The sequence below is a fragment of the Myxine glutinosa genome, chromosome 4 (genome assembly GCF_964187855.1).
Source record: "Myxine glutinosa chromosome 4, kmMyxGlut1.1, whole genome shotgun sequence".
Taxonomy (NCBI): domain Eukaryota; kingdom Metazoa; phylum Chordata; class Myxini; order Myxiniformes; family Myxinidae; genus Myxine; species Myxine glutinosa.
This window is the reverse complement of record NC_136264.1, coordinates 179,110,773-179,132,935: the sequence shown is the minus strand read 5'-3', so window position 1 is coordinate 179,132,935 and position 22,163 is coordinate 179,110,773. Positions and strand designations below refer to the sequence as shown.

Below are 22,163 nucleotides of genomic sequence, written 5' to 3'. Positions count from 1 at the left end.
CCATGCCCCTTTTGCTTTGTTGCATCTTATTAATTTCATGCCATATCCCTTATGCCATGCCCCTTTTGCTTTGTTGCATCTTATTAATTTCATGCCATATCCCTTATGCCATGCCCCTTTTGCTTTGTTTCTTCTTATTAATTTCATGCCATATCCCTTATGCCATGCCCCTTTTGCTTTGTTGCATCTTATTCATTTCATGCCATATCCCTTATGCCATGCCCCTTTTGCTTTGTTGCATCTTATTAATTTCATGCCATATCCCTTATGCCATGCCCCTTTTTCTTTGTTGCATCTTATTAATTTCATGCCATATCCCTTATGCCATGCCCCTTTTTCTTTGTTGCATCTTATTCATTTCATGCCATATCCCTTATACCATGCCCCTTTTGCTTTGTTTCATCTTATTAATTTCATGCCATATCCCTTATACCATGCCCCTTTTGCTTTGTTGCATCTGATAAATTTTATGCCATATCCCTTATACCACATCCCTTTTGCTTTGTGGCATCTTTTAATTTCATGCCATATCCCTTATAACATGCCCCTTTTGTTTTGTTGCATTTTATTAAATTCATGCCATATCCCTTATACCATGCCCCTTTTGATTTGTTGCATTTTATTAATTTCATGCCATATCCCTTATACCATCCCCCTTTTGCTTTGTTGCATTTTATTAATTTCATGCCATATCCCTTATACCATCCCCCTTTTGCTTTGTTGCATTTTATTAATTTCATGCCATATCCCTTATACCATGCCCCTTTTGTTTTGTTGCATTTATTAATTTCATGCCATGTCCCTTATACCATGCCCCTTTTGTTTTGTTGCATTTTATTAATTTCATGCCATGTCCCTTATACCATGCCCCTTTTGCTTTATTGCATCTTCATAATTTCATGCCATATCCCTTATACAATGCCCCTTTTGATTTGTTGCATTTTATTAATTTCATGCCATATCCCTTATACCATGCCCCTTTTGTTTTGTTGCATTTTATTAATTTCATGCCATATCCCTTATGGAACCCTGGTGTTGGGCTAGCGGCTAGGGTGCCGGCTTAGGATCCTAGGATCCTGGGTTCGAATCCCGGTCGATCGCTGAATTAACGCCAGGGGGGTTGACTCAGCCTGTCATCCTTCCGAGGTCGGCTAATTTGAGTACCAGTTCACTGGTAATTCCCTGTTTGTCGTTAAAGGCGGCAAAAATGGTTGGCGTCAGGAAGGGCATCCGGCCGTAAAACATCGCTTCAAAAAGGGGACCAAAAAACAACAACAACCACGGTTCCCGAAAAAGGCCAACCCCCGCTTTGCGGGGAAAAATGGCCTCTAAAGGTGGTTATATATCCCTTATACCACATCCCTTTTGCTTTGTTGCATCTTATTAATTTCATGCCATATCCCTTATACCACGCCCCTTTTGCTTTGATGCATTTTATTAATTTCATGCCATATCCCTTAAACCATGCCCCTTTTGCTTTGTTGCATTTTATTAATTTCATGCCATAATCCCTTATACCATGCCCCGTTTGTTTTGTTGCATTTTATTAATTTCATGCCATATCCCTTATACCATGCCCCTTTTGCTTTGTTGCATCTTATTAATTTCATGCCATATCCCTTATACCATGCCCCTTTTGCTTTGTTGCATTTTATTAATTTCATGCCATATCCCTTAAACCATGCCCCTTTTGCTTTGTTGCATTTTATTAATTTCATGCCATAATCCCTTATACCATGCCCCGTTTGTTTTGTTGCATTTTATTAATTTCATGCCATATCCCTTATACCATGCCCCTTTTGCTTTGTTTCATTTTATTAATTTCATGCCATATCCCTTATACCACGCCCCTTTTGTTTTGTTGCATTTTATTAATTTCATGCCATATCCCTTATACCATGCCCCTTTTGCTTTGTTGCATTTTATTAATTTCATGCCATATCCCTTTTACCATGCCCCTTTTGCTTTGTTGCATTTTATTAATTTCATGCCATATCCATTATACCACGCCCCTTTTGTTTTGTTGCATTTTATTAATTTCATGCCATATCCCTTATACCACGCCCCTTTTGTTTTGTTGCATTTTATTAATTTCATGCCATATCCCTTATACCACGCCCGTTTTGATTTGTTGCATTTTATTAATTTCATGCCATATCCCTTATACCACATCCCTTTTGCTTTGTTTCATTTTATTAATTTCATGCCATATCCCTTATACCATGCCCCTTTTGCTTTGTTTCATCTTATTAATTTCATGCCATATCTCTTATACCATGCCCCTTTTGCTTTGTAGCATTTTATTAATTTCATCCAATATCCCTTGTACCATGCCCCTTTTGCTTTGTTGCATCTTATTAATTTCATGCCATATCTCTTATACCATGCCCCTTTTGCTTTGTTGCATTTTATTAATTTCATGCCATATCCCTTATACCATGCCCCTTTTGCTTTGTTTCATCTTATTAATTTCATGCCATATCTCTTGTACCATGCCCCTTTTGCTTTGTTGCATTTTATTAATTTCATGCCATATCCCTTATACCACGCCCCTTTTGCTTTGTTGCATCTTATTAATTTCATGCCATATCCCTTATGCCATGCCCCTTTTGCTTTGTTTCATCTTATTAATTTCATGCCATATCCCTTATACCATTCCCCTTTTGCTTTGCTTCATCTTATTAATTTCATGCCATATCCCTTATGCCATGCCCCTTTTGCTTTGCTTCATCTTATTAATTTCATGCCATATCCCTTATACCACGCCCCTTTTGCTTTGCTTCATCTTATTAATTTCATGCCATATCCCTTATGCCATGCCCCTTTTGCTTTGTTGCACCTTATTAATTTCATGCCATATCCCTTATACCACGCCCCTTTTGCTTTGCTTCATCTTATTAATTTCATGCCATATCCCTTATGCCATGCCCCTTTTGCTTTGTTGCACCTTATTAATTTCATGCCATATCCCTTATACCACGCCCCTTTTGCTTTGTTGCACCTTATTAATTTCATGCCATATCCCTTATACCATTCCCCTTTTGCTTTGCTTCATCTTATTAATTTCATGCCATATCCCTTATACCACGCCCCTTTTGCTTTGCTTCATCTTATTAATTTCATGCCATATCCCTTATGCCATGCCCCTTTTGCTTTGTTGCACCTTATTAATTTCATGCCATATCCCTTATACCACGCCCCTTTTGCTTTGTTGCATCTTATTAATTTCATGCCATATCCCTTATACCACGCCCCTTTTGATTTGTTGCATTTTATTAATTTCATGCCATATCCCTTATACCCCATCCCTTTTGCTTTGTTGCATCTTTTAATTTCATGCCATATCCCTTATACCATGCCCCTTTTGTTTTGTTGCATTTTATTAATTTCATGCCATATCCCTTATACCACGCCCCTTTTGTTTTGTTGCATTTTATTAATTTCATGCCATATCCCTTATACCACGCCCCTTTTGATTTGTTGCATTCTATTAATTTCATGCCTTATCTCTTATACCACGCCCCTTTTGTTTTGTTGCATTTTATTAATTTCATGCCATATCCCTTATACCACGCCCCTTTTGCTTTGTTGCATATTATTAATTTCATGCCATATCCCTTATACCATGCCCCTTTTGCTTTGTTGCATTTTATTAATTTCATGCCATATCTCTTATACCACGCCCTTTTGTTTTGTTGCATTTTATTAATTTCATGCCATATCCCTTTTACCATGCCCCTTTTGCTTTGTTTCATCTTATTAATTTCATGCCATATCTCTTATACCATGCCCCTTTTGCTTTGTTGCATTTTATTAATTTCATGCCATATCCCTTATACCATGCCCCTTTAGCTTTGTTGCATTTTATTAATTTCATGCCATATCCCTTATACCACATCCCTTTTGCTTTGTTGCATCTTATTAATTTCATGCCATATCTCTTATACCATGCCCCTTTTGCTTTGTTTCATCTTATTAATTTCATGCCATATCTCTTATACCATGCCCCTTTTGCTTTGTTGCATTTTATTAATTTCATGCCATATCCCTTTTACCATGCCCCTTTTGCTTTGTTTCATCTTATTAATTTCATGCCATATCTCTTATACCATGCCCCTTTTGCTTTGTTGCATTTTATTAATTTCATGCCATATCCCTTATACCATGCCCCTTTTGCTTTGTTTCATCTTATTAATTTCATGCCATATCTCTTATACCATGCCCCTTTTGCTTTGTTGCATTTTATTAATTTCATCCCATATCCCTTGTACCATGCCCCTTTTGCTTTGTTGCATCTTATTAATTTCATGCCATATCTCTTATACCATGCCCCTTTTGCTTTGTTGCATTTTATTAATTTCATGCCATATCCCTTATACCACATCCCTTTTGCTTTGTTGCATCTTATTTGTTTCATGCCATATCCCTTATACCATCCCCCTTTTGCTTTGTTGCATTTTATTAATTTCATGCCATATCCCTTATACCATGCCCCTTTTGTTTTGTTGCATTTATTAATTTCATGCCATGTCCCTTATACCATGCCCCTTTTGTTTTGTTGCATTTTATTAATTTCATGCCATGTCCCTTATACCATGCCCCTTTTGCTTTATTGCATCTTCATAATTTCATGCCATATCCCTTATACAATGCCCCTTTTGATTTGTTGCATTTTATTAATTTCATGCCATATCCCTTATACCATGCCCCTTTTGTTTTGTTGCATTTTATTAATTTCATGCCATATCCCTTATGGAACCCTGGTGTTGGGCTAGCGGCTAGGGTGCCGGCTTAGGATCCTAGGATCCTGGGTTCGAATCCCGGTCGATCGCTGAATTAACGCCAGGGGGGTTGACTCAGCCTGTCATCCTTCCGAGGTCGGCTAATTTGAGTACCAGTTCACTGGTAATTCCCTGTTTGTCGTTAAAGGCGGCAAAAATGGTTGGCGTCAGGAAGGGCATCCGGCCGTAAAACATCGCTTCAAAAAGGGGACCAAAAAACACCAACAACCACGGTTCCCGAAAAAGGCCAACCCCTGCTTTGCGGGGAAAAATGGCCTCTAAAGGTGGTTATATATCCCTTATACCACATCCCTTTTGCTTTGTTGCATCTTATTAATTTCATGCCATATCCCTTATACCACGCCCCTTTTGCTTTGTTGCATTTTATTAATTTCATGCCATATCCCTTATACCATGCCCCTTTTGCTTTGTTGCATTTTATTAATTTCATGCCATATCCCTTAAACCATGCCCCTTTTGCTTTGTTTCATTTTATTAATTTCATGCCATATCCCTTATACCACGCCCCTTTTGTTTTGTTGCATTTTATTAATTTCATGCCATATCCCTTATACCATGCCCCTTTTGCTTTGTTGCATTTTATTAATTTCATGCCATATCCCTTTTACCATGCCCCTTTTGCTTTGTTGCATTTTATTAATTTCATGCCATATCCATTATACCACGCCCCTTTTGTTTTGTTGCATTTTATTAATTTCATGCCATATCCCTTATACCACGCCCCTTTTGTTTTGTTGCATTTTATTAATTTCATGCCATATCCCTTATACCCACTCCCCTTTTGCTTTGTTGCATCTTATTAATTTCATGCCATATCCCTTCTACCACATCCCTTTTGTTTTGTTGCATTTTATTAATTTCATGCCATATCCCTTATACCACGCCCGTTTTGATTTGTTGCATTTTATTAATTTCATGCCATATCCCTTATACCACATCCCTTTTGCTTTGTTTCATTTTATTAATTTCATGCCATATCCCTTATACCATGCCCCTTTTGCTTTGTTTCATCTTAGTAATTTCATGCCATATCTCTTATACCATGCCCCTTTTGCTTTGTTGCATTTTATTAATTTCATCCAATATCCCTTGTACCATGCCCCTTTTGCTTTGTTGCATCTTATTAATTTCATGCCATATCTCTTATACCATGCCCCTTTTGCTTTGTTGCATTTTATTAATTTCATGCCATATCCCTTATACCATGCCCCTTTTGCTTTGTTTCATCTTATTAATTTCATGCCATATCTCTTGTACCATGCCCCTTTTGCTTTGTTGCATTTTATTAATTTCATGCCATATCCCTTATACCACGCCCCTTTTGCTTTGTTGCATCTTATTAATTTCATGCCATATCCCTTATGCCATGCCCCTTTTGCTTTGTTTCATCTTATTAATTTCATGCCATATCCCTTATACCATTCCCCTTTTGCTTTGCTTCATCTTATTAATTTCATGCCATATCCCTTATGCCATGCCCCTTTTGCTTTGCTTCATCTTATTAATTTCATGCCATATCCCTTATACCACGCCCCTTTTGCTTTGCTTCATCTTATTAATTTCATGCCATATCCCTTATGCCATGCCCCTTTTGCTTTGTTGCACCTTATTAATTTCATGCCATATCCCTCATACCACGCCCCTTTTGCTTTGCTTCATCTTATTAATTTCATGCCATATCCCTTATGCCATGCCCCTTTTGCTTTGTTGCACCTTATTAATTTCATGCCATATCCCTTATACCACGCCCCTTTTGCTTTGTTGCACCTTATTAATTTCATGCCATATCCCTTATACCATTCCCCTTTTGCTTTGCTTCATCTTATTAATTTCATGCCATATCCCTTATACCACGCCCCTTTTGCTTTGTTGCACCTTATTAATTTCATGCCATATCCCTTATACCACGCCCCTTTTGCTTTGCTTCATCTTATTAATTTCATGCCATATCCCTTATGCCATGCCCCTTTTGCTTTGTTGCACCTTATTAATTTCATGCCATATCCCTTATACCACGCCCCTTTTGCTTTGTTGCATCTTATTAATTTCATGCCATATCCCTTATGCCATGCCCCTTTTGCTTTGTTGCATTTTATTAATTTCATGCCATCTCCCTTATACCACGCCCCTTTTGCTTTGTTTCATCTTATTAATTTCATGCCATATCCCTTATGCCACGCCCCTTTTGCTTTGTTGCATTTCATTAATTTCATGCCATATCCCTTATACCATGCCCCTTTTGCTTTGTTGCATTTTATTAATTTCATGCCATATCCCTTATGCCATGCCCCTTTTGCTTTGTTGCATTTTATTAATTTCATGCCATATCCCTTATGCCATGCCCCTTTTGCTTTGTTGCATTTTATTAATTTCATGCCATATCCCTTATACCATGCCCCTTTTGCTTTGTTTGATGTTATTAATTTCATGCCATATCCCTTATACCATGCTCCTTTTGCTTTGTTTCATCTTATCAATTTCATGCCATATCCCTTATGCCATGCCCCTTTTGCTTTGTTGCATCTTATTAATTTCATGCCATATCCCTTATGCCATGCCCCTTTTGCTTTGTTGCATCTTATTAATTTCATGCCATATCCCTTATGCCATGCCCCTTTTGCTTTGTTTCTTCTTATTAATTTCATGCCATATCCCTTATGCCATGCCCCTTTTGCTTTGTTGCATCTTATTCATTTCATGCCATATCCCTTATGCCATGCCCCTTTTGCTTTGTTGCATCTTATTAATTTCATGCCATATCCCTTATGCCATGCCCCTTTTTCTTTGTTGCATCTTATTAATTTCATGCCATATCCCTTATGCCATGCCCCTTTTTCTTTGTTGCATCTTATTCATTTCATGCCATATCCCTTATACCATGCCCCTTTTGCTTTGTTGCATCTGATAAATTTTATGCCATATCCCTTATACCACATCCCTTTTGCTTTGTGGCATCTTTTAATTTCATGCCATATCCCTTATAACATGCCCCTTTTGTTTTGTTGCATTTTATTAAATTCATGCCATATCTCTTATACCATGCCCCTTTTGATTTGTTGCATTTTATTAATTTCATGCCATATCCCTTATACCATGCCCCTTTTGTTTTGGTGCATTTTATTAATTTCATGCCATATCCCTTATACCACGCCCCTTTTGCTTTGTTGCATGTTATTAATTTCATGCCATATCCCTTATACCATGCCCCTTTTGCTTTGTTGCATCTTATTAATTTCATGCCATATTCCTTATGCCATGCTCCTTTTGTTTTGTTGCATTTTATTAATTTCATGCCATATCCCTTATACCACGCCCCTTTTGTTTTGTTGCATTTTATTAATTTCATGCCATATCCCTTATACCACGCCCCTTTTGATTTGTTGCATTTTATTAATTTCATGCCATATCCCTTATACCACGCCCCTTTTGTTTTGTTGCATTTTATTAATTTCATGCCATATCCCTTATACCACGCCCCTTTTGATTTGTTGCATTTTATTAATTTCATGCCATATCCCTTATACCCCATCCCTTTTGCTTTGTTGCATCTTTTAATTTCATGCCATATCCCTTATACCATGCCCCTTTTGTTTTGTTGCATTTTATTAATTTCATGCCATATCCCTTATACCATGCCCCTTTTGTTTTGTTGCATTTTATTAATTTCATGCCATATCCCTTATACCACGCCCCTTTTGATTTGTTGCATTTTATTAATTTCATGCCTTATCTCTTATACCACGCCCCTTTTGTTTTGTTGCATTTTATTAATTTCATGCCATATCCCTTATACCACGCCCCTTTTGCTTTGTTGCATATTATTAATTTCATGCCATATCCCTTATACCATGCCCCTTTTGCTTTGTTGCATTTTATTAATTTCATGCCATATCTCTTATACCACGCCCCTTTTGTTTTGTTGCATTTTATTAATTTCATGCCATATCCCTTTTACCATGCCCCTTTTGCTTTGTTTCATCTTATTAATTTCATGCCATATCTCTTATACCATGCCCCTTTTGCTTTGTTGCATTTTATTAATTTCATGCCATATCCCTTATACCATGCCCCTTTAGCTTTGTTGCATTTTATTAATTTCATGCCATATCCCTTATACCACATCCCTTTTGCTTTGTTGCATCTTATTAATTTCATGCCATATCTCTTATACCATGCCCCTTTTGCTTTGTTTCATCTTATTAATTTCATGCCATATCTCTTATACCATGCCCCTTTTGCTTTGTTGCATTTTATTAATTTCATGCCATATCCCTTATACCATGCCCCTTTTGCTTTGTTTCATCTTATTAATTTCATGCCATATCTCTTATACCATGCCCCTTTTGCTTTGTTGCATTTTATTAATTTCATCCCATATCCCTTGTACCATGCCCCTTTTGCTTTGTTGCATCTTATTAATTTCATGCCATATCTCTTATACCATGCCCCTTTTGCTTTGTTGCATTTTATTAATTTCATGCCATATCCCTTATACCACATCCCTTTTGCTTTGTTGCATCTTATTTGTTTCATGCCATATCCCTTATACCATCCCCCTTTTGCTTTGTTGCATTTTATTAATTTCATGCCATATCCCTTATACCATGCCCCTTTTGTTTTGTTGCATTTATTAATTTCATGCCATGTCCCTTATACCATGCCCCTTTTGTTTTGTTGCATTTTATTAATTTCATGCCATGTCCCTTATACCATGCCCCTTTTGCTTTATTGCATCTTCATAATTTCATGCCATATCCCTTATACAATGCCCCTTTTGATTTGTTGCATTTTATTAATTTCATGCCATATCCCTTATACCATGCCCCTTTTGTTTTGTTGCATTTTATTAATTTCATGCCATATCCCTTATGGAACCCTGGTGTTGGGCTAGCGGCTAGGGTGCCGGCTTAGGATCCTAGGATCCTGGGTTCGAATCCCGGTCGATCGCTGAATTAACGCCAGGGGGGTTGACTCAGCCTGTCATCCTTCCGAGGTCGGCTAATTTGAGTACCAGTTCACTGGTAATTCCCTGTTTGTCGTTAAAGGCGGCAAAAATGGTTGGCGTCAGGAAGGGCATCCGGCCGTAAAACATCGCTTCAAAAAGGGGACCAAAAAACAACAACAACCACGGTTCCCGAAAAAGGCCAACCCCCGCTTTGCGGGGAAAAGTGGCCTCTAAAGGTGGTTATATATCCCTTATACCACATCCCTTTTGCTTTGTTGCATCTTATTAATTTCATGCCATATCCCTTATACCACGCCCCTTTTGCTTTGTTGCATTTTATTAATTTCATGCCATATCCCTTATACCATGCCCCTTTTGCTTTGTTGCATTTTATTAATTTCATGCCATATCCCTTAAACCATGCCCCTTTTGCTTTGTTTCATTTTATTAATTTCATGCCATATCCCTTATACCACGCCCCTTTTGTTTTGTTGCATTTTATTAATTTCATGCCATATCCCTTATACCATGCCCCTTTTGCTTTGTTGCATTTTATTAATTTCATGTCATATCCCTTTTACCATGCCCCTTTTGTTTTGTTGCATTTTATTAATTTCATGCCATATCCATTATACCACGCCCCTTTTGTTTTGTTGCATTTTATTAATTTCATGCCATATCCCTTATACCACGCCCCTTTTGTTTTGTTGCATTTTATTAATTTCATGCCATATCCCTTATACCCACTCCCCTTTTGCTTTGTTGCATCTTATTAATTTCATGCCATATCCCTTCTACCACATCCCTTTTGTTTTGTTGCATTTTATTAATTTCATGCCATATCCCTTATACCACGCCCGTTTTGATTTGTTGCATTTTATTAATTTCATGCCATATCCCTTATACCACATCCCTTTTGCTTTGTTTCATTTTATTAATTTCATGCCATATCCCTTATACCATGCCCTTTTTGCTTTGTTTCATCTTATTAATTTCATGCCATATCTCTTATACCATGCCCCTTTTGCTTTGTTGCATTTTATTAATTTCATCCAATATCCCTTGTACCATGCCCCTTTTGCTTTGTTGCATCTTATTAATTTCATGCCATATCTCTTATACCATGCCCCTTTTGCTTTGTTGCATTTTATTAATTTCATGCCATATCCCTTATACCATGCCCCTTTTGCTTTGTTTCATCTTATTAATTTCATGCCATATCTCTTGTACCATGCCCCTTTTGCTTTGTTGCATTTTATTAATTTCATGCCATATCCCTTATACCACGCCCCTTTTGCTTTGTTGCATCTTATTAATTTCATGCCATATCCCTTATGCCATGCCCCTTTTGCTTTGTTTCATCTTATTAATTTCATGCCATATCCCTTATACCATTCCCCTTTTGCTTTGCTTCATCTTATTAATTTCATGCCATATCCCTTATGCCATGCCCCTTTTGCTTTGCTTCATCTTATTAATTTCATGCCATATCCCTTATACCACGCCCCTTTTGCTTTGCTTCATCTTATTAATTTCATGCCATATCCCTTATGCCATGCCCCTTTTGCTTTGTTGCACCTTATTAATTTCATGCCATATCCTTTATACCACGCCCCTTTTGCTTTGCTTCATCTTATTAATTTCATGCCATATCCCTTATGCCATGCCCCTTTTGCTTTGTTGCACCTTATTAATTTCATGCCATATCCCTTATACCACGCCCCTTTTGCTTTGTTGCACCTTATTAATTTCATGCCATATCCCTTATACCATTCCCCTTTTGCTTTGCTTCATCTTATTAATTTCATGCCATATCCCTTATACCACGCCCCTTTTGCTTTGTTGCACCTTATTAATTTCATGCCATATCCCTTATACCACGCCCCTTTTGCTTTGCTTCATCTTATTAATTTCATGCCATATCCCTTATACCACGCCCCTTTTGCTTTGTTGCATCTTATTAATTTCATGCCATATCCCTTATGCCATGCCCCTTTTGCTTTGTTGCATTTTATTAATTTCATGCCATATCCCTTATGCCATGCCCCTTTTGCTTTGTTGCATTTTATTAATTTCATGCCATATCCCTTATGCCATGCCCCTTTTGTTTGGTTGCATTTTATTAATTTCATGCCATATCCCTTATGCCATGCCCCTTTTGCTTTGTTGCATTTTATTAATTTCATGCCATATCCCTTATACCATGCCCCTTTTGCTTTGTTTGATGTTATTAATGTCATGCCATATCCCTTATACCATGCTCCTTTTGCTTTGTTTCATCTTATCAATTTCATGCCATATCCCTTATGCCATGCCCCTTTTGCTTTGTTGCATCTTATTAATTTCATGCCATATCCCTTATGCCATGCCCCTTTTGCTTTGTTGCATCTTATTAATTTCATGCCATATCCCTTATGCCATGCCCCTTTTGCTTTGTTGCATCTTATTAATTTCATGCCATATCCCTTATACCATGCCCCTTTTGCTTTGTTTCTTCTTATTAATTTCATGCCATATCCCTTATGCCATGCCCCTTTTGCTTTGTTGCATCTTATTCATTTCATGCCATATCCCTTATGCCATGCCCCTTTTGCTTTGTTGCATCTTATTAATTTCATGCCATATCCCTTATGCCATGCCCCTTTTTCTTTGTTGCATCTTATTAATTTCATGCCATATCCCTTATGCCATGCCCCTTTTTCTTTGTTGCATCTTATTCATTTCATGCCATATCCCTTATACCATGCCCCTTTTGCTTTGTTTCATCTTATTAATTTCATGCCATATCCCTTATACCATGCCCCTTTTGCTTTGTTGCATCTGATAAATTTTATGCCATATCCCTTATACCACATCCCTTTTGCTTTGTGGCATCTTTTAATTTCATGCCATATCCCTTATAACATGCCCCTTTTGTTTTGTTGCATTTTATTAAATTCATGCCATATCCCTTATACCATGCCCCTTTTGATTTGTTGCATTTTATTAATTTCATGCCATATCCCTTATACCATGCCCCTTTTGTTTTGGTGCATTTTATTAATTTCATGCCATATCCCTTATACCACGCCCCTTTTGCTTTGTTGCATTTTATTAATTTCATGCCATATCCCTTATACCATGCCCCTTTTACTTTGTTGCATCTTATTAATTTCATGCCATATTCCTTATGCCATGCTCCTTTTGTTTTGTTGCATTTTATTAATTTCATGCCATATCCCTTATACCACGCCCCTTTTGCTTTGTTGCACCTTATTAATTTCATGCCATATCCCTTATACCATTCCCCTTTTGCTTTGCTTCATCTTATTAATTTCATGCCATATCCCTTATACCACGCCCCTTTTGTTTTGTTGCATTTTATTAATTTCATGCCATATCCCTTATACCACGCCCCTTTTGATTTGTTGCATTTTATTAATTTCATGCCATATCCCTTATACCACGCCCCTTTTGTTTTGTTGCATTTTATTAATTTCATGCCATATCCCTTATACCACGCCCCTTTTGATTTGTTGCATTTTATTAATTTCATGCCATATCCCTTATACCACGCCCCTTTTGTTTTGTTGCATTTTATTAATTTCATGCCATATCCCTTATACCATGCCCCTTTTGTTTTGTTGCATTTTATTAATTTCATGCCATATCCCTTATACCACGCCCCTTTTGATTTGTTGCATTTTATTAATTTCATGCCTTATCTCTTATACCACGCCCCTTTTGTTTTGTTGCATTTTATTAATTTCATGCCATATCCCTTATACCACGCCCCTTTTGCTTTGTTGCATATTATTAATTTCATGCCATATCCCTTATACCATGCCCCTTTTGCTTTGTTGCATTTTATTAATTTCATGCCATATCTCTTATACCACGCCCCTTTTGTTTTGTTGCATTTTATTAATTTCATGCCATATCCCTTTTACCATGCCCCTTTTGCTTTGTTTCATCTTATTAATTTCATGCCATATCTCTTATACCATGCCCCTTTTGCTTTGTTGCATTTTATTAATTTCATGCCATATCCCTTATACCATGCCCCTCTAGCTTTGTTGCATTTTATTAATTTCATGCCATATCCCTTATACCACATCCCTTTTGCTTTGTTGCATCTTATTAATTTCATGCCATATCTCTTATACCATGCCCCTTTTGCTTTGTTTCATCTTATTAATTTCATGCCATATCTCTTATACCATGCCCCTTTTGCTTTGTTGCATTTTATTAATTTCATGCCATATCCCTTATACCATGCCCCTTTTGCTTTGTTGCATCTTATTAATTTCATGCCATATCTCTTATACCATGCCCCTTTTGCTTTGTTGCATTTTTATTAATTTCATGCCATATCTCTTATACCATGCCCCTTTTGCTTTGTTGCATTTTTATTAATTTCATGCCATATCTCTTATACCATGCCCCTTTTGCTTTGTTGCATTTTATTAATTTCATGCCATATCCATTATACCACGCCCCTTTTGCTTTGTTGCATCTTATTAATTTCATGCCATATCCCTTATGCCATGCCCCTTTTGCTTTGTTTCATCTTATTAATTTCATGCCATATCCCTTCTACCATTCCCCTTTTGCTTTGCTTCATCTTATTAATTTCATGCCATATCCCTTATGCCATGCCCCTTTTGCTTTGCTTCATCTTATTAATTTCATGCCATATCCCTTATACCACGCCCCTTTTGCTTTGCTTCATCTTATTAATTTCATGCCATATCCCTTATGCCATGCCCCTTTTGCTTTGTTGCACCTTATTAATTTCATGCCATATCCCTTATACCACGCCCCTTTTGCTTTGTTGCATCTTATTAATTTCATGCCATATCCCTTATACCACGCCCCTTTTGCTTTGTTGCACCTTATTAATTTCATGCCATATCCCTTATACCATTCCCCTTTTGCTTTGCTTCATCTATCTATAATTCCAGTAATCTCTGTCTGTCTGTCTGTACGTCTGTACGTTTGTTTGTCTGTGACCGCTGTTTCTCGACAACCACGGGTCCGATATACTTTTAACTTGCCAGGTATATTGCTGGGGACCCGAGGATGTGCCTTTTCAAGGTTTCATATTAATCGGACAATTACTTACCGAGCTATGTCCAAAAAACGATTCAACCAATCAGAGAGCAGCGAACGATCGCGTGTGCCGAACGTGGCGGACACACTCTGCCTCGGATGGCACATTTGAGAGCGTATTCATTTATTTCACGTTTGCAAACTATGTTGGCGTTAAACTATGTTTTACAACTAATAAAAACGAATTTGCGATTCATTCGCTTTCCTGCGCGTTTGTGCACGCGATGGCGATTTCTTTACCAAACTACGGAAGCCGTAGCCGTTCGCTTTGGACCGAACCATTGCATGTAAATAGAGGGGGGGATTGTCACCACTCGCAAGCCGTTCGCTTTGGACCAAACCATTTCATGTAAATAGAGGGGGGGGATATAATTTTAGATATAGATATAGTACGGGCATGCCCTAGTCTTATTAATTTCATGCCATATCCCTTATACCACGCCCCTTTTGCTTTGTTGCACCTTATTAATTTCATGCCATATCCCTTATACCACGCCCCTTTTGCTTTGCTTCATCTTATTAATTTCATGCCATATCCCTTATGCCATGCCCCTTTTGCTTTGTTGCACCTTATTAATTTCATGCCATATCCCTTATACCACGCCCCTTTTGCTTTGTTGCATCTTATTAATTTCATGCCATATCCCTTATGCCATGCCCCTTTTGCTTTGTTGCATTTTATTAATTTCATGCCATCTCCCTTATACCATGCCCCTTTTGCTTTGTTGCATTTTATTAATTTCATGCCATATCCCTTATACCATGCCCCTTTTGCTTTGTTGCAATTTATTAATTTCATGCCATCTCCCTTATACCATGCCCCTTTTGCTTTGTTGCATTTTATTAATTTCATGCCATATCCCTTATACCATGCCCCTTTTGCTTTGTTGCATTTTATTAATTTCATGCCATATCCCTTATGCCATGCCCCTTTTGCTTTGTTGCATCTTATTAATTTCATGCCACGCCCCTTTTGCTTTGTTGCATCTTATTAATTTAATGACTGCTAAGACAAGCTGGCATATTGGATTCATGAATGACCTGAAAATGAGTTGATGTAAAATTTAATCGTCATGAGTATGAATAATACCTATTATTGGAGTAAAAGGTTTGGGTTGGTCCCACGCTGCTGCCACTAATCTTTGTAATCCATCTCTCTGTGGTGGATAGAGCATAACATGATGTGATTTATCACACCGTGTAATAATGTCTGAAGCCATGTGTAAACCAGAACATCCTGTCGCTGTCGTGCCATTAATGACAGGGCAGTAGTGGCCTACATGCTTTGGGACCTTAATCAGTCTAGACTCTAGAGAGTGTACACGAGAGGATAGCCCTAGTACTAACCGGAAACACTTCTGAACAAGGATAAAATTGGGCTTTTTTAAACCGTAGCCATATAAGCTTATTGATCGACTGATTATTATTTTTTTGTATACAAAGTCGAGGCGCATGTCAGACCTAACATATTAAACACAAAAACATAATCGGACACATAAAACATATAATAAAGGGAGTGGGAGACAGAGAGAAAAACACACAAGTTGAGAACAGGGACATCGGGAGATCTGTGGAAGGAGGGGCTGGGTGGGAGTAAATTTTATTGGATTTATCCAAAAAACCTAATTAATAGCAGATAAGAATTTTAATGAAGATGATGGTGTTGTTGCACATCCGGATGTGTTAGAGTTGGAAGCAATTGTTTTTGTAAAAAGTTGTACCATAAAGTTTACTACGGGTATTTTAGTTTACCTGTTGCGTTTACCTTTCCGTCTAGTAATGGACCAGTTATGAAAGGTTGCAATATGTTTTCATCTCAGCTTATTCGATTTGCTAAAATTTGTTCTGTTCAGGATGATTTTGTGGTTTGTGCTCAGATTTCATTATGTTAGAGAGGAGTTATTGTGCTAAGATTTGGTTTAGGTCACGTGAGAATGTTTGCAGACGATGATGACGTCACTTGTTTACGTTTGGTTGGTTTTCGTGTAAACAGGTTACAGTAGAATTGGAATTTGTGTGAAAGAATTAAAATAAATTAATGAATAAAATTTAAAAATTATTTATTTCATATTTTTATGCCTCCGAAGTGACAGGAGGAATTCTGTTTTAAATATATATTATTTTATTTAATTAATCGGAATTGGATCATTGGTGTTCACCGGAAAGGGAACTTCATTGTAAATATAAGGGCCTGCATATTTATCCGTGTGCTGTTTGATTCCTCTGTACATTATGTGGTGGTATTAAGGTAAGAAGCAGTGAGGTATTTCTGGATAATAATAGATGGGTTGAAGTGTGTGTGTGCGTGCATGCAAGCGTGTGTGCGTGCGTGTGTGTGTGCGTGCGTGAGTGTGTGCGTGCGTGTGTGTGTGCGTGCGTGTGTGTGCGTGCGTGCGTGTGTGTGTGCGTGCGTGCATGTGTGTGCGTGCGTGCATGTGAGCATTTGTGTGTGTGCGTGCATGCGTGTGTGCGTGCGTGTGTGTGTGCGTGCATGTGTGTGTGCGTGCGTGCATGTGAGCATGTGTGTGTGTGTGTGTGTGTGCGTGCGTGTGTGTGTGCGTGCATGTGTGCGTGCGTGTGTGTGTGTGCGTGTGTGTATGCGTGCGTGCGTGTGTGTGTGTGTGTGTGTATGTGTGTGTGTGTGCGTGCGTGTATGCGTGTGTGCGTGTGTGTGTGTGTGCGTGTGTGCGTGTGTGTGCGTGCGTGTGTGCGTGTATGCGTACAGAGTGGTTTATTCTTGTCCTCCATCTTTCTTTTTCTTTGTCTATGGAGGGGTGAATCCTTCACAGGGTTTTTGTAAGGTTCACCTGGCTGTGCTGGATAAGTTTGAGTGTTGGTGAGCAGCAGCTGAAACCCGAATCCTATCCAGTTTCCTTCCAACAGCTTCATCTTTGTTTATTTGGGTTCCTCTCGATACGCCATTGCTGTATTTGGTCAGTTGTTTGATTAATAGCCACCCAAAGACAGAGAGTGATTGAGAGTGTGTCTTCGAGTGCAGGGTTCTGCACGAGTGGCTGGGAGAGCAACGAGTGGCATTGAGACTCGTCTTAAACTCGATCCAAGTACGTGACCTCGGAAACTACACTTGCATCGTGGCAAACGGACGTGGAAAACGGCACGGCACAGTCCTTCTCCGTCAGCACGGTAACTCGACTCTAACTTTAGCTGAGGGTCCAGTTCTGTCCTTGTAGTCTATAAGTCCACCCTTGATTTGAGTGCTTGCGACCTATACTTGTACGTGCGTGCAGAGCCTCCTTCGGTGCTGCAGTTAGCCGTCGGCCTGAGCGCGATGCTGCTGCTTCTAGGAGCAGGTGTCGCACTGTACCGCTGTCACAGAGTCGAACTTGCACTCTGCTACCGGCAACACTGCGGCCTGGATGAGACGCGTGGTGGTGAGGAGTGCACTTGTGCCTCTTTTTCTTATAGAACCACACATTTCCTGCGACTTGTGCCTCTTTTTCTTATAGAACCACACATTTCCTGTGACTTGTGCCTCTTTTTCTTATAGAACCACACATTTCATGCCACTTTTGCCTCTTTTTCTTATAGAACCACACATTTCCTGCGACTTGTGCCTCTTTTTCTTATAGAACCACACATTTCCTGCGACTTGTCCCTCTTTTTCTTATAGAACCACACATTTCCTGTGACTTGTGCCTCTTTTTCTTCTAGAACCACACATTTCCTGTGACTTGTGCCTCTTTTTCTTATAGAACCACACATTTCCTGCGACTTGTGCCTCTTTTTCTTCTAGAACCACACATTTCCTGCGACTTGTGCCTCTTTTTCTTCTAGAACCACACATTTCCTGCGACTTGTGCCTCTTTTTCTTGTAGAACCACACATTTCCTGCAACTTGTGCCTCTTTTTCTTATAGAACCTCTGCGACCTGTGCCTCTTTTTCTTATTGAACCACACATTTCATGCCACTTGTGCCTCTTTTTCTTGGAGAACCACACATTTTCTGCGACTTGTGCCTCTTTCTTATTGAACCACACATTTCATGTCACTTGTGCCTCTTTTTCTTCGAGAACCACACATTTCATGCCACTAATTCATACCGTAAGGGGAATTTGGCAATCTTTTTCTGCTCCATTTGTGGTCTGACACGGTTTAACAATGGCCGGTTCATTTGCTTTTCACAAGGAAGTTCAGTGAGCGTAGAGTCTCAAAGACCTTTTTATGGACATGCTGTATTTGCTCCGCAGGTACTCCACCTTTACAGAGTGTTCAGGTATATCTCTAGTCATAAGCAACACTTTTTTGCAGCAATTTATTTATTGTTTAATAAATCACTTTTTGTGCTGTTTCAAACGTAGATTTGATTATCCGCGTGATGAATAGGCATTAATCTGCGTTATTTGAGATTTGCTTTACTGTTTGAATTATTAAAGGAAATCAACAGTTATTGAGTTTGGGAATGAAACGTATTCATCTCGACCTGCAAGAGGAAACCAATTACGTGTTTACAACTGAGCATTTACTCACAGCAACAAAGCACCTGAAATTGAGGACACACACTCGGCATCGCTTGGGTAAATGAACACTGGAGCAATTCTTACTTCCTCAACATTTTTCTGCTTTGATCACAACACAACTTCATATACCTTCCACTGTTACCCTCCCCTTGTCGAAGCTTAACACTCACCTTAACACTCTTTCAATTCCCTCCCCGTCATCTCTTACCTGTGGAAATGGTTTCCCAAGTCTGTTGTCTCGTGCTCTTCTCTCAAACCTTCAAGTCTGCAATCCATGTTCTTACATTTTAACCGCTGAGCTCTTCTGTACATACTGGTACACTTACCCTCTTTCACCTGCAGCTGCGCTCCTCGTGCTGTGATGCGTTCTTGTCCACATGTTTTCCCTTTGCCCCACTGTCTATCTGTCCATTCTTCACCCTCTGTTGTTCTGCTTTTCGCTGAGCCTCGTCACCTGTATAAAAAGGGTGGCTTTGCTGAAACAGTTTATTGCTTTATCATGCCCTATTAGTGCATCTCGGCATGAATAAATGTGGTGTTTTAAAATGCCTGGAACACAAACATGGTAACAGGTGGAATATCTATGTAGGTGGGTGTTTGTGCGTGCGTGCGTGCGTGTGTGTGTGTGTATGTGCGTGTGTGTGTGTGTATGTGCATGCCTGTTTATACCTCTTTATATCTCTATTTATTAGATTAACAGATTTTCTTTGTTACCTTGCATATCGGACTCAGATATTTTCCCTCCTTCAACCCATTCCCCCAGCTTCCATCCCTTATGTTTTCTGTAACATGATGGATATAATTTGAATAGCCTGACTATGGACCTTTGATTGTCTGTTTCTTCGCTGTATCTTACAAATGATGGCAATTTTAACAACATCTGTGCAGGGAAGCTCTGTGCACAGGGCACACATTTACCTTCTTCCCCTTTTCCTTTGGTTTATTGTTGTTTTCAGATTAAATTGGAAAACGCACATCACAGTGTGGGTACGCCCGTGTGTAGCAATCACACATCGCCAAGTTGTTTGCATTTATCCACGGGTCTTCTTTACCTTCTTTATTGTTTTATCAACCAGCTTTTTTAACCCATTTTTATGGAATTCTTTCTTCCTTTCATTTTACAAAAATTAATTTCTCATGTATTTTAACTTTCGTTTTTTTATATCTTATATTTATCTCTCTCGCTCTCGCTCTCGCTCTCTTCTCTCTCTCTCTTATTGATGGCATATTTATATTGTAATTATATTGAATGTTTTTCATCTCAGTTTCGCATACGATAGTTTCAAAGCAATTATCACAGGACAATTGTAACTCCAGTCTGCACCTTAACTTGCTGTAACAACGTTACAAAGAACAGTCGATATTAAACTTCACCTACTTCAATATCCATTCAAGCCTGACCATGCTCCATGCAATTGGGATATTTCTTCATCTTGTTCCTTTGAATAGCAGACAATATAGTGCGGAGGAAGCACACTTGCTTCTGAGCTTTCTGGTTTAGGTTTGATTCCTGACCCGACTACAACTCAGATTGGTGCTTCACTGGCAGGTGCAGCAATCCCTCGGATGTACATTAATTTGGGGCTGAGGTCTAGTCTGTCTACATTATCTGGTGGAAGTTAAATATCCCACAGTATCTTTCGATGAAGAGTGGATGAGTTATCCCCGGTACACTGAAATAAATTACAAATTCCACTGGGAAGGCAATGGCAACCTGCCCAGAGTAATCCTTAGAATGAAACTGATTCGGCAGCACCGACGCTCCGTCAGAAGAAATCAACATTGTGATTATGATGATGTTCCTTAAAACGAAATTCCTTTGAGAGATGTACAAAGCAGCCATGGTAATGAACCAGTTCAACGCTCGGCCAATATATAATTACATTCCATCGAACCATACTCAAGGATGTGGGTTCGAGTCCGATCGATCTCATCACTGGCACAAAAGCCAAAAAACTGGATCATGCTCAACCCAACAGGGAAGGAATTAGAAGTGAGACGGATCCCTCCGAAAAATTAACAACGACAGACAAAAATGAGCTTTAGAATACAAGGCCTTTAGCAGGCCGATGTTGTGTTTGACTCTACTTTGAATGAGGGGGTCTTACAGCAAATGCTAGATTTGTATAACCCATCAGTGACGTCCAAATAGATTGGCCAATCAATCAATCAGATGGACCCTGAAGGGAGAAATCCTCAACCAAATGGAAGTAGAAATCCTAAAAAAAAACTCCATAAAAGACTCCAAAAAGGACTCCAAAAAGAGACAACAAAAAGAGACAACAAGAAGAGACAACAAGAAGAGACTGCAATTCCCAAATACATTGACCAACTAGAACGGCTCTCAGTAGAGAGCATACCTCCGCCAGGTGAACAGTTTATGTTTCATATCCCAGAGTAGACCACAAAATCACAATACATAATCATATTTAATCAGAATCGTCCGTCTACAACTTTTTGAGATATCCTGCTTTATGTTGTTTCTGGCCCAATCTCCCAATGGTGAAGAATCACTTAAAAAATTATACTCGCCGGATCCGGATCTTCACCAAAATTGAATCGATTCGTCCTTGTCACACTCATAACATGTCCACCAAGTTTTCTACCAAATCCGTCCATAACTTTTTGAGATATCCTGCTTTATAGTCAGGTTCACTATGTTTTTTCGTTCAAAATTTTGGTAGATTAGCAAAACTATACATTTTTGGAATATTCAGAGCATGAGGAATCCAAAAATTAATGTTTACATTTGCGTAGACACCTTTGCGAAAATGACACTCAGGACAGTGATGAAGATCTGTAAAAGCATATTCCTAAACGGTATAGACCTCGTAGATCCTGTGTATA

At 38.7% G+C, this 22,163-nt stretch overlaps 1 protein-coding gene across 1 annotated transcript in view; it reads left to right on the top strand.

The window, feature by feature from the left end:
* Window positions 1-22,163, top strand: part of LOC137414307 (interleukin-1 receptor accessory protein-like 1) — an 833,791-nt gene that overhangs the window by 755,513 nt on the left and 56,115 nt on the right. The window contains exons 7-8 of the mRNA XM_078775336.1: window positions 17,837-17,982; window positions 18,087-18,230. Coding sequence (XP_078631462.1) covers window positions 17,837-17,982; window positions 18,087-18,230 — 290 coding nt within the window. The remainder of the gene's footprint in view (window positions 1-17,836; window positions 17,983-18,086; window positions 18,231-22,163) is intronic.